Raw genomic sequence first — 12,314 nt, forward strand, 5'->3', positions numbered from 1 at the left:
GAGTCCGTACTGCCGGGACGTATTTTATGGCGTTTGGGGTCATGGGCCGGACATATCAGGAGTCAGATCCAGCGGTGGCTCGGCTATCATATCCCGCTGGATGGCGGGCGATGAAAATAGTATCATCGACTTGAAGTCACGGAAACGTGGATGCCATGGTCATGACGAGGATGACTGCGAACCCTTGACTTATTGTCTGCGATGAGCGTCGGGCGGTACTCTGGAGACTGTACTCAGTCGCTCGTCGCTGCCTGTGATCTAGTCTCTATCCCAGCATGACTTCCAGTTCACGTTCTGCAAGAAGCCCATCTGCTTCGCCTCGCATCTTTTCTGAGGTCCCGACGCCCGACAGCGAGGCGGATGGCTTGGATACATTGACGCCCGTCCGGGACGGCGAGGAGTATGTCCTGGTCACTGGCGGCCTCGGATTCATCGGCAGCCACACCTGTCTGGAGCTGCTGAAAGCGGGATACAATGTGCTCATCGTCGACGACCTGAGCAACAGCTACCGTCATGTCTTCTCCCGGATCCTGCTGGCCGCAAAACTGCACTGTGACCGGACGGACGGCCACTGTCCCAAGGCGACGCTGTACGACGTCGACTACCGCGACACGTCCGCCATGCGGAAGCTCCTCGACGCCTATCAGCGGGACCCATCGACACGGCAATCGAGGATCATCGGAGTCATCCACTTCGCCGCCTTCAAGCAGGTCGAAGAGAGCATCCACACCCCTCTGAAGTACTACCGCAACAACATCAACGGGCTCGTCGACCTCCTCGTCCTGCTCGACCAGTACCGCATCACCACCTTCATCTTCTCCTCGTCCGCCAACGTCTACGGCACACTCGCCGAGCACCGGCCCCTCCTCCACGAAGACGCATGCACCCACCAGCCAGACCCCGGCCAGCGATTCGGTGCGTTTCACCCCGCGGAGATCCACAACTCCCAGATCACCAACCCCTACGGCCGCACCAAACTCTTCGGCGAAGCCATCCTCGCGGACCTGGCGCGCGCGAACCCCGCCTGGACCATTGTCGCCCTACGCTACTTCAACCCCATCGGCTGCGACGCGTCGGGCCTCCTCGGCGAAGACCCCAAGGTCCACCCCTCGAACCTCGTCCCCGCCCTCGTGGAGATCCTCACTGGTCGACGAACCGAGCTCCTCATCTACGGCAGTGACTGGGAGACGCCGGACGGCACCCCGGTCCGGGATTTCATCCACGTCACGGATGTCGCGCGGGGCCATACGGCGGCGTTGGCTGCGGCGCGGGACGGCCGCGTGCGGGATGGGTTTCGCACCTTCAATCTCGGGACGGGGCGGGGGCATTCGGTGCTGGAGCTGGTGCAGACGCTGGAAACGGTGTCCGGGCGCACGATTCCGAGACGGGTGGTGGGGAGGCGAGCGGGGGATATTGGGTCGTGTGTGGCCAGTGCGGAGCGGGCGGCGGCAGAGTTGGGGTGGACGACGGCGAAGTCGTTGACCAATGCCTGTGAGGATTTGTGGGGCTATCTGCAGGAGTAACAGGCGTATAATCTACATCAATCACCAATCTCACAGCTAACGTGGATTTGTGATTTGCGTTCTCAGTGGTAGGTAGACATATACATATAGTGTGCATCTATCTCTAACCCTGGTAGGCCAGTGTTCTCTCATATATATTACTGCCAATCATGTGACAGTACCGCGTGATGATCTACCATACCCAGCACCTATAGAAGATATTGTAGATATATCTATCCGAACTTGACGAATGACTACTGTTTGTCTGGACATCAACCGAGGTCATGGCTATGACGACGTCATGCACGTGAGTGCCTCTCCACAGCATTTCCTGTCTTCTAGTACGGAGACTCTGTACAGAGAATGGACCAGGACGGAGTAGATCCAGTCTCAACATGGCCTGATTGCCGCAGTTGATTGGCCAATGATTCAATGAATCGCCACGGATCCGGGGTTGGGCTGAGCACGTTTTCACATCTCCACTCTGATTGGTTGGACTGCACATGGCCTGAGGGGGTTGCCTGATTGGGCCGCCATTGACAGGGGAAGAATGTCGCGCTGACTTGTTGCATGCGCACGTGTCCCCTGAGGCTGAAGCTGATCGATCTGTTGCGGTCGGCCCCGTTCTTGTCCGTCGTCAACTGCATTTCAGTCACCGATCCCCCAATCCCCCAAGCTATCGAGATGAACGTCTTCAAGGAACAGCGAGGGCGCATCGCGCTCTACACCGCTCCACGGACCAAGGACGGTGCCACCATCGCCATGCTGATCGAGCTCGTCGGGTATGCTCTCCAGCGCTTCCTGCAGCGGTGCGAGTACTGATGGCATAGACAACTCCATTGCGTGCACCTCGTCCACAGCATCAACGAGATCAAACACGACGATGCAAGCGCACACACCAGCCTCCCGGTCCTCTTCGATGTAACCAGCGAAGGGAAAAAGACCAGTGCATCCGGCTTGTCGGACATCACCCGCTACCTTCTCACCACATATGACGCCGAGCACCACTTTTCGTACAAGGACGGGTCCAAGGAAGCCGAGGAGGTGACTAACTGGATTGCGTTTCTGGACAAGACCATCCACGGCGATAATCCGGGGGAAACCTTTACGCGGAAGGCCCTGCGGCTGTATCTGCATCTTGAGGAGCATCTGCAGAAGGCGCAGAGTCCGTATCTGGTTGGCAAGAAGTGGTATGTCTGCGGCCGGCCGGCAACTGGGAGGCGTGCTAACACATGCAGTACACTGGCGGATTTGGTTGTTTTCCCATATGTAGCCAGTGCGAGCCAGGCCAACTTGGATCTCGAGCGCTTCCCCGAGTTGACGACCTGGCATGATCGACTGGTCCGCAATCCTCATGTGGCCAAGGGCATGAAGGATGTATATTTGGAGGCGTAGTCTGGTGGAATCATGGCGTAGATGCGATACATGTGTGAATTTGTACATAATGGTTGTAAAGCCAATTTACCCCCCCGCCACAGCCTCAAGAATGTCCGTCACTTTCTGGATATCCTTATTCTCCACCTCGATATAATGCCTCATCGCCAACGCCGTCACAATCACCATCTCCACGAACCGCTCGTCCCCCGGCACAAACACTTCGATCTGCTGCCCCTTCCCGGTCAACGAGAGCTTCTTGTCGTAGCGTGCTAACAACCGCCGGCCACTGTCAAACAACTCCAGCTTACTCCCGCCCCATGCATCGGGCTTCCACTTGAAGTGCCCTAGCGGCGGGTAATCGAAGTGGTGGTTATCGCTTTTGAGGAGATCGCGCTTGAGCATGAATTCCTGCCCGTGAAGTGTGATGTCCACCTTGCTAGAGGGGAATTTGTGGACGGTGCAGGTTCCGACGGGGACAGGCGCGGGGGACCATGGTCCTGGCGGCGGGAGACGCGAGACGGTGAGATGCGGTTTGGATTTCTGCGTCGCGAGCTGGAAGGCTGGTCGGCCTGCGCAGGTGATTGTTTCCCCCGAGCTGTCGAGGGCAAAGGTGTAGACGGGCTGGGGGGAAGTGCTTTTGGAGAATAGTCTGTCCATGACTGGTTTGGTTATGATATTGGAGCTGTTGGCTGAATCAAATCTTCAGTCGGTTGGGATGGCCGCTGAAGTGCTGGAACCTCTACTTATACATCATGGAGGCGGATTTCTCCAGACCATGCTCCTGATGCTGCCGTGGCTATGATCTGATGGGATGCCCTTTTTGGCAATGGTCGATTCGAGGCTAGTCCCAAAAGGGTAATTAACGTGCATCCCCATGCGGCGCCAAGAGCTGATCGTCCGTAGTCTCGACTTCTGCATTGCCTGACAGCGCCTGAGCCCATGGATGCATGCACAGAAATGACCATTTGGGATACTCAAGGATGCTCAGACATCGATCTAACCAGGAGAGTTACCGCCATGCTGTGGCTCAGTATGGAAATGTCGTTCCCTTCTGGACTGCTCAAACATCGCCTTACGGTGGGTGACTCGGTGACTCTTCACCGTTCCGCAATCTTGAATCAGATTTCTTTGAGTCAGTCGATGTCATTCAGCCTGTTGAATAGTAGTCTGTATATACGCGTAGACTAGGTTCATAGTGTTATAGGTCTTTGACCAAGCATTACATCTACCGATATAAGACGACAGTTCTAGACTCAAACCAGGTAAAACTATGGAGGACACCCAACCTCCAAGTCTAGTCACATCTCACCTGATCCAAGGACTGGAACTCCAAATAGTGACAGACACCGTCAGAGGACCTAACCTCAAGCAGTCAACTTCCCCAGCAAGAACCGCGCCGCATCCCCCGTATTCGCCCCGTACGTGAAATGCGCCGCCGTCACAATCAACGTGCCATCACACACCAAATCCCCCATGGCACAGTAGATCTTGACCTTGTCCTTGGGGAAATTGGCAATCTGACCCCGCTCCTGCGCATTGCGCGTATACCCAAACAGCACAACCCCCTTGATCCTCTCCTTGACCTCCTCCGGAAGCCGCTTGATCGACCCGTCCATCACCGCCGTGCCTTGGCTGTACCCCCCCGCGACAATCTGCGTGTCGGGGCATTTGGACGCAGCTTGCTTGAAGAGCTCCATTGCCTCGTTGATCGCCGCCTGGGAGGTGTTCTCGGGGAGAGCATTGGACGCCAGATCGGCTGTGTAGGCGGGTCCGACGCCTTGGCAGGCTACCTGGCCGGGTTTGGCGGCTTTGAGGCTGTTGCAGACTGCGGGGCCGGTGGATAACCCCTGTTGACGTTTAGTTCTGTTGTTATTGGGAGAGCCTGCGGGGAGTTCCTTACCATGAGCCCTGGCTCCGTGGATGCGCGCGCGAAGATGAAGGTGATGGGTTTGCAGGCTCCATTGCGGAGTTCGTTCCCGGAGGACACTAAAGTCTGTTAGACACGACCACGACCACGACCACGATGCAGACACGGAGCGTATGTACGTACATTGTCTCTCCTCGATGGCCACGGGGCTGGCGGCAGCGAGGCCGGCGAGGGCAAGGGTCAATAGGCGCAGGTTCATCTTTGTTTGGGCGTTTGTCTGGGGCGTCTGTCTGGGGAGAGTTGCTAATCACACAATCCTTGCCCTGGCAGGGGTCTTATTTATATCTACGGTTCTTGGATTGATAGAGACTCATCCTCGGCACTTGACCCGGAATGAGAATTTGATGGCACTGCCAGGCAGAACAGTCAGGGTCTAATGCCGGGTCCCGTTGGAGTCGATTCCCTCAGTTTCAGAATGTCTTGAATAGTTCGTTTTAGATCTGATACTCCGTACCGATTGAGACCCTGAGTCCCCTGCCAAGGCCTGAGTACCGTCCCTGAAGGTGCCCGATAACCTGTGAGATGTGGGCCATGTCTCCTCAGAATAGTGTTAATGATACTCCGTGGTTCGCCCGAAATATGGGGAATCCCGGACGAATTGCCCAATGCGGTTTGAACTCTCCCAAAGTCCTAAACTTTGGACTCGAGACTACTTGATTTTCACAGACCTGAAACAATAATCGATCATCCAGCCCTACTCCGATACACTACATGACTCAGGGGAGGATCCGCTGGAGAAAGTCAAACGCTGATCATCGAACGCGCCCAACGAATCATTCAGGCCAGATCCTGCAGATTGACCAACTCAAAATACCGCCCTCGCTTGCGAAGCAGGGCCTCATGCGTCCCTGACTCCACCACCGCCCCCTGATCCAGCACGTAGATCACATCTGCCCGCTGGATGGTACTTAACCGATGCGCCACGGCAATCGTCGTCCGGCCCTGGGCCGCCGCGTCTAGCGCAGCCTGCACCACCTTCTCCGACTCCGAGTCTAGCGCAGAGGTTGCCTCATCTAGCAGTAAGATCCGCGGATCACGGATGAGGGCGCGCGCAATGGCGATGCGCTGTTTCTGGCCGCCGGAGAGCATGCCCCCTTTTGTGCCGACAATCGTTTCGAAGCCTTGTCTGTTCCTCATTAGCGACCCAGAACTACAAAAGGATTTTTTGTGCGGGGAGAGGGTGGCCTACGGGAGAGAAATGATAAAATCGTAGATATTTGCGTCCTTGCACGCCTTGATCAGCTCGTCTTCCGACGTGTACGGCCGGGTACTCCCCAGGAGAATATTCTCGCGGATCGTCCCCTGGAATAACGCCGGTTCCTGGCTGACCAGCGCCAGGTGGCTTCGGTACGAGGTGAGGTCCCAGGCAGCAATATTACTGCCGTCGACGTAGATTCCCCCCGTCAGAGGGTTGTAGAATCTTTCCAGCAGGGAGATGATCGTGCTCTTCCCGCTGCCGCTGGCGCCGACCAGGGCGACGAACTGGCCGGGTTTGACGGTTAGATTCAGTCTGCGTAGCACCGGTTGGTCCATCCGGCTCGGGTACCGGAAGGAGACGTCGCGGAATTCAATCAGCCCGCGCATCTCTGGCTGGGATTTGTGGCGTGCCGCAGCCCTGCACTTCGACTGCATGGTCTCGCCGCTGAAGAGCCGCTTGAATTCCCCGGCGGCGTGCTTCGCCTTTCCCAAATCTGGTGCGTGCGAGAAGACGGTTCCCGCCGCCTGCGCGCCGAAGATCACCTCGCTGAAGCAGACGTAAAACTGGAAGAGGGAGTACTCTCCATGCCCGAGAAGCGTCCCACCGTACCAGAATCCCAGAGCCATGCACAAGAACGGCAGGGCCTGCGAGCTGGCATACAGGAGCGACGATTTGACGATGGGGAGGAGATCCCGCTTGAGCTGGTCCTGCAGCTGCGTTTGATACGACTCTAAAACCTCCCCCTCCATCGTCAACGAAGCGACCGTGCGAATCGCCGAGGCCGCTTCGCAGGCGGAGCTGGCCGACTGCTGGTACGCTGCCTTGGCGCGCCGCTGGAACTTGTCCAGCATCCAGACGCGGATAAAGCCGCAGAGCAGGAGGACAGGCACGGCGGAGATGCACACCAGCGCGAGCTTCCAGCCCATGACGATTGCGATACCCAGCGAGGCGACCAGGTTCACCGAGACGATGAGCAGGGTGCCGAGCGTGACGCCGCTGATGCCGGCCAGTTGCTTTGTCTCTGCGCTCAGCGTCGCGGTCAACGCGCCCGTGGTGTTCTCCGGCTCGTCGAAAAAGGATATGTCCTGGTGGAGCATTACGCGGAAGGCCTGGCTGCGGGCCCGGTAGACCATTTTCTCGGCGCAGTAGGCGAATAAGCTCCCTTGGAAGGCATACAGAAGAAACGTGACAAGCCCGAGCATGAGGAACATGAGCGACCAGAAGCTCGCGTCGTGCCGGAGCTTGGGGTATTCCCAGGGCGGGAGACTCAGCGTGCTGACGGCTTTGGCGAAAAGGACGGCCTGCGAGGGCTGGATGCCTCCGGCGAGGACGGATGCAGCCAGCCCCAGCGCCAGAAGCGGCCATTCGGGGCGGTTGAACGAGGCGAGGAATTTGAACAGCGTCCAGAGTGAGTAGGACATCTCTTTGGCTTTGTGCAGGTGCACCGGTAGCGCCGATATCGACAGGCGAGACATCCGCTGCTTCAGCCGCTCTCCCGTCTTCAGCCCAATGTCAGACGCGTCGTCCTGAGCATCATACTCCGAGACGTCATCGTCTGTCGGATAGTCCAGGTCAAAGAAAAACGTCCGCATCGGGCTCCGAGCCATCTGGCTCATCCGCGTGAGCCGTTTCTTGATCTGCTGCGCCTTGACCATGCCGTAGTAGACGCCCCTTCTGTCCATGAGACGGTCATGCGAGCCCTGCTCGACAATGCATCCATTGTTTAGGACGACGATATCATGCGCTTCTTTGATGGTGGACAGCCGGTGCGCAATCACCACGGTCGTCCGGCCCTGCGACGCCTTCTCCAGCGCCGCCTGCACCAGCCCCTCGGATTTTGTGTCAAGAGCGGAAGTCGCCTCGTCCAGCAACAGGATTTTCGGGTCTTTGACGATGGCCCTGGCAATCGCGATGCGCTGCTTCTGGCCCCCGGAGAGCGAGAAACCCCCGATGTTGGTTTCGTAGCCATCCGGCAGGGCCATGATGAAGTCGTGCGCATTTGCCATGCGGGCTGCATCCTCGATCCGTTTCTGTATCTGCTGAGGGGGTTCGTGTTCATGCTTCGAGCCGATGAGTCCGACCCGGATGTTCTCCGCGATCGTGGCGGCGAAGAGCCGTGGTTCTTGCGAAACAAGTGCCATTTGCTGGCGCAGCCAGCGAAGATTCAACTGCTGGATATCATGTCCGTCGAGCAGGATATTCCCCGCGACCGGGCTGTAGAAGCGTTCGAGGAGTCCGATGATGGTGCTTTTGCCGGATCCCGATGGTCCGACAAAGGCTGTGGTTTTGCCGGCTGGGATATAGACGCTCAGGTCGTGCGCGACGATGACCTCGGGCCGAGACGGGTAGACGTGGCGGATATTTTGCAAAACGATGTTTCCACGGACATGGTCCAGGGTGATGCCCGTGTCGAATGACGCGTCTAGGGGAGATTGCCGATCGATCGTGCTATACAGCTTGGTCGCGGCCGCAACCGCAGTGGACAGCGCCTGAGTGTTGGGCGCAATATTGCCCAGGTTGTACGATCCGAGAATGATCGCCATCAGGATCGTCAGCACATCACCGGCCTTGACATGGCTCCCGTCGTCGACCAGGAACCGCGATCCCATCCAGAATCCCAGCCCGTAGTTGAGATACATGACACACAGCAGAGCTCCAACCATCAGCGCGAAGATCATCTGCGCCCGCATCCCTGGTCTCTCTGCATCCTTGAGGTGTTTCTCATACTTAGTGGCTAGCGTCTCCTGTGCGTCGAATGCGACCACTGTTCGGATCGAGTCGAGAATATCCTCTGCTAGACTTGCGCCTTGGCCTTGGCAAGCCAGCCCGCGCTTGTTGAAGCCGAGCATGGCTGTGGAGCAGCCACCCATGATTAGCAGCAAGGCGACCAGGGTGGCGCTACAGATCAGTGCCAGCTTCCAGCTCTTGATGTATGCGATGATGAACGCCGTGACGAACGTTGATAGTCCGGTCAAGGCTAGACCGACCTTTTCGGAGATGCCGTCTTGGATGAGGTTCGTGTCGGCCGTGATCCTGGTCGTTATCTCTCCCGCGCCCAGCGTATCGAAGAAGGCGATGTTCTGTCGTAGAATGGCACGCAGGTACTCGACGCGGATCTGCTGCACGATATGGTCGCCGGTGTAGATGAAACCGACCGTGGCCAGGTAGATGGTTGCGAACTCTCCGATAGCCAGGTAGACAAAGTAGACGACGTACTTGGTGAGCTCATGGTGGAAGTGCGCGTAGGCGATTTGTCCGCTGACGATGTCTTGAAAGGTGGAGGTCAAGTTGCCAAAGAGGACCTATCTCGTCAGTTATAATCATAGACGACGGCATAATAGGATACTTACAGTAAATAGAGGCAGTACAGCGCCGCCTATGATGGCGCAGGCCGAGCTGACGACCAGGATCGCAATGTCCCATCGCGAGCCATATCGATAGATCCCAAAGAAGCCTACCTGCGACTCTGGTGCATCGATCTGTCTCTGCAGGACGGCTTTCTCTGCTGCAGACAGACCAAGGGTTGCTGAACTTCCCCCGGGAGACTACTCCATTAGCTGAAGCTGTCAACGGATGCAGTGTACTTACTTCAGGAATGCCCTCTAGCTCTATGTCCTTCGACTTCATCGTGTATGTTCTCTTCGTTCTGGACGGGACATCTTCGCTACGAGATATCTGGCCTGTAGCAATGTGGCGGTCCACAGGATTCTGAGACGGGGCATGGCTGAGACCATGTGATACTCTCTCGCAGTCGTTACTCAAAGCATCAATGTGGAACGTTTCACCAGCTGGGGGTGTCGACCAGTTTCAAAAATCAGACGACCCACGAACTGACACTGACAGCCCTCGGACTCCAACTGCCGAAGCCCAGGTGCCGTGGCCTCGGTGATTGCAATGACCAACTTATGAGACCGTGCTGAGTCGCATCATCAAGTCAAACGGTTGCTTGACTTGCTAGTCTCGGAGATCGACAGTTGAAGCAACTAGCGTCTCACTTGGCTAAAACCCCGGGACCTTCTCGTCCGCTGGTCTCAATCTTATGTTATGATTGGAGACTACTCGAGTTCCAGCCTTCCGGGTACCAGAACGTATGTACATCTGACAGACGCGTGTTTGGAATAGATGAACTGATAGGGCACGCTGATACCTCGATTCCGGGGTGTCGACGGTCCATGGTTCAAACATCCGGTGTTTATAGCAGCGAGCGATGAAACTGGTCTGAAATTTGGGTCCAACGCGAACACTCAATAACCAGCCTAAAGTCGGCCGCTCTAGACTTAAATGAGCCCATCAATAGGGTTGCTCGCAAGGTTCGTGCGAAACAACTGGACAGTGGGCCTGGGGATCACGCCGTTAGACTTACAGTAGTTCCGGGATCTGTGCATCCTCAGTAGATACGAAGGGGTCTTGGCTTTGAGAAGGACAGAGAACTACCCGGACGAACTACCGATGGGTATGAGATGCATCACATGAATCAAGACAAAACACAACACAACCCACAAAACAGGACAATGTATCAGTCAATCAATCTCTTGCGCAGTTTCACCTGGAGGTCCGGCACGTCCCAAAAGGCGTAACACCGAGATTGCCGCTGCCAGTCCCTGACTTTGCCCACATGCTCGGCCTCAAACTCTAAGAAGAAGCCGGCTAGAGTCAATTGGAGCATCTGTTTGGCAAAGTACTTGGCAATACAGGCCCGACTTCCGATCAGGAATGGCTGGACCGCCTCTTTCCGGTCTGTCGATCCTGGCTCCGTCCATCGCTCCGGGAGAAACTCGTAGGGAGAGCTGAAGTACTCCGGATTGTGATGCAGCGCAAACAAGGACGTGCAGATCTCCGTCTACATCACGTTAGCAGAGGGACTAGAGTCTGAAACTGAAGCATTGTACTCACCCCAGCAGGGATATACACCCCATCCACATACGCCCCAGGCGAAACACGCGGGCCCCCCAACGGCACCGGCGGATACAAGCGCAGCGCCTCCGTAATCACGGCATTGAGATAGGGCAGCTGCGCCGCAACATCCCCCGAGATATCGTCCGCGGACGCAAACGCCGTCTGTAACTCCTGCACCAGCTTCACATGCGCCTCCGGGTGGGTCAGCACCAAGTAAATGACCGCGCAGAGGGCGTTCTGCGTCGTGTGGAACCCCGCCAGCATGATCGCTGAGAAGTTTTCGGCGATCTCGTCTTCAGGGAGCTCGCTGCCCCCCGATCGCTCCATCACCTCGACCATGATGTCGCGGCGGGTGTGTGGTGCATGCAGTTGTCTGATACGTTAGCTTGTTTCGCACCAATTGCCGGCAACCGAACCTACTCGTTGATGAGTCGCATGCGGGCTTGCTCCGCGCGAAGTCGGATCCCCTTGCGCAGAAACCGCCGCAGCAGCCACTTGATTGCGGTTGGGATGCCGGAGCCCTCGAATTGGTCTCGGATGGTTGCCCAGTAGAAGATGCGCGGCAGCTGCTCGGTCCAGAAGTATGGCTTGCCGCGTTTCAGGCAGCCCAGTGGCTTGCCCAGTAGGACCTCGGAGACGGTGTCTACCGAGTGGCAGTAGAGGAGCTCGTTCAGCGAAATAGTGTTGTGCGTCTCAAGTTTGTCTCGGATGACTTCGTGCAAGCGCAGGATGCACTCGCGGATGACCCCGGCGTGGGCATGCATAGAGCCAGGGGTGAACGAGGGCCCGAACAGCTTGCGAACCGAGGCATGGTAGACGGGATCTGCAGCCGTGAAGATATTGCGCCGGGAGATGTTTCGGTAGAAGCTAGTTTTCAGGAATGCAGCGCCTTTGCCCGTGCCGGTGCTGTAGATCTGACGCAGGGCTTTGACGGTGTTGGTGGTGGCTTGACCGGGGGCAAATCGGACGATGTTGCCTGGTCTGTTAGACTCAGTCCCTCAGTGACGGACAAGTGATGTAGTACATACCGTAGGACTGATGAAGGGAATGAAAGCGGTATGTACTTCGGCCGGAGAGGAAGGCAAGCTTGGTGCCAATCTGCGGATATGAGATGCGGTTCTACCTGTCGGAGGACGGACTTACACCGCAGAGATATAGGTCAACGAACGATCCAGGTACGCCTTTGATGACCGGTCCCTTTGGCGCCAGGCGGATTGCCAGTAGTACAAGGCACGGCACTAGAAAGACCGCAAGAACTGGAAAGGGAATGACCGGATAGGCGAGTTCGGGGAATGGCCCCGAGGGCAGCGACATGGCAACGAGGACCATACTGAGAATGCAGTGGACGAGGGTTGGGAATGGTGATCCTATCCAGCGTCCAGAACATCCTCTACTATTTATCTTTTCTACAATC

General features: G+C 56.8%; 6 protein-coding genes across 6 annotated transcripts; 2 read left to right on the forward strand and 4 right to left on the reverse strand.

Moving 5' to 3' along the window:
• Window positions 1-275: 275 nt before the first annotated feature.
• On the forward strand, window positions 276-1,523 carry uge4 (NAD-dependent epimerase/dehydratase family protein; the record flags this gene model as incomplete). The annotated part of the gene is made up of 1 exon (XM_746330.1): window positions 276-1,523. One exon carries the CDS (start codon window positions 276-278, stop codon window positions 1,521-1,523), a length of 1,248 nt encoding a protein of 415 aa, XP_751423.1.
• Window positions 1,524-1,770: 247 nt separating this feature from the next.
• On the forward strand, window positions 1,771-2,897 carry AFUA_4G14100 (glutathione S-transferase family protein; the record flags this gene model as incomplete). Its single annotated transcript, XM_077804686.1, has 3 exons — window positions 1,771-2,284; window positions 2,333-2,692; window positions 2,741-2,897. Exons 1-3 carry the CDS (start codon window positions 2,073-2,075, stop codon window positions 2,895-2,897), a joined length of 729 nt encoding a protein of 242 aa, XP_077660825.1. The 5' UTR covers window positions 1,771-2,072.
• A 66-nt stretch (window positions 2,898-2,963) lies between these two features.
• On the reverse strand, window positions 2,964-3,536 carry AFUA_4G14110 (uncharacterized protein; the record flags this gene model as incomplete). The annotated part of the gene is made up of 1 exon (XM_746328.2): window positions 2,964-3,536. One exon carries the CDS (start codon window positions 3,534-3,536, stop codon window positions 2,964-2,966), a length of 573 nt encoding a protein of 190 aa, XP_751421.2.
• Window positions 3,537-4,243: 707 nt separating this feature from the next.
• On the reverse strand, window positions 4,244-5,005 carry AFUA_4G14120 (cutinase family protein; the record flags this gene model as incomplete). Its single annotated transcript, XM_746327.1, has 3 exons — window positions 4,244-4,726; window positions 4,780-4,865; window positions 4,930-5,005. The coding sequence occupies 3 exons, from the start codon at window positions 5,003-5,005 to the stop codon at window positions 4,244-4,246; spliced, it is 645 nt and encodes a 214-aa protein (XP_751420.1).
• A 486-nt stretch (window positions 5,006-5,491) lies between these two features.
• On the reverse strand, window positions 5,492-9,631 carry AFUA_4G14130 (putative ABC multidrug transporter; the record flags this gene model as incomplete). Its single annotated transcript, XM_746326.2, has 4 exons — window positions 5,492-5,932; window positions 5,996-9,306; window positions 9,355-9,549; window positions 9,593-9,631. The coding sequence occupies 4 exons, from the start codon at window positions 9,629-9,631 to the stop codon at window positions 5,584-5,586; spliced, it is 3,894 nt and encodes a 1,297-aa protein (XP_751419.1). The 3' UTR covers window positions 5,492-5,583.
• Window positions 9,632-10,520: 889 nt separating this feature from the next.
• On the reverse strand, window positions 10,521-12,229 carry AFUA_4G14140 (cytochrome P450; the record flags this gene model as incomplete). Its single annotated transcript, XM_746325.1, has 5 exons — window positions 10,521-10,844; window positions 10,898-11,273; window positions 11,321-11,876; window positions 11,929-11,998; window positions 12,149-12,229. 5 exons carry the CDS (start codon window positions 12,227-12,229, stop codon window positions 10,521-10,523), a joined length of 1,407 nt encoding a protein of 468 aa, XP_751418.1.
• Between the last annotated feature and the right edge of the window lie 85 nt (window positions 12,230-12,314).

Source organism: Aspergillus fumigatus, chromosome 4 (assembly GCF_000002655.1).
Source record: "Aspergillus fumigatus Af293 chromosome 4, whole genome shotgun sequence".
NCBI classification, from domain to species: domain Eukaryota; kingdom Fungi; phylum Ascomycota; class Eurotiomycetes; order Eurotiales; family Aspergillaceae; genus Aspergillus; species Aspergillus fumigatus.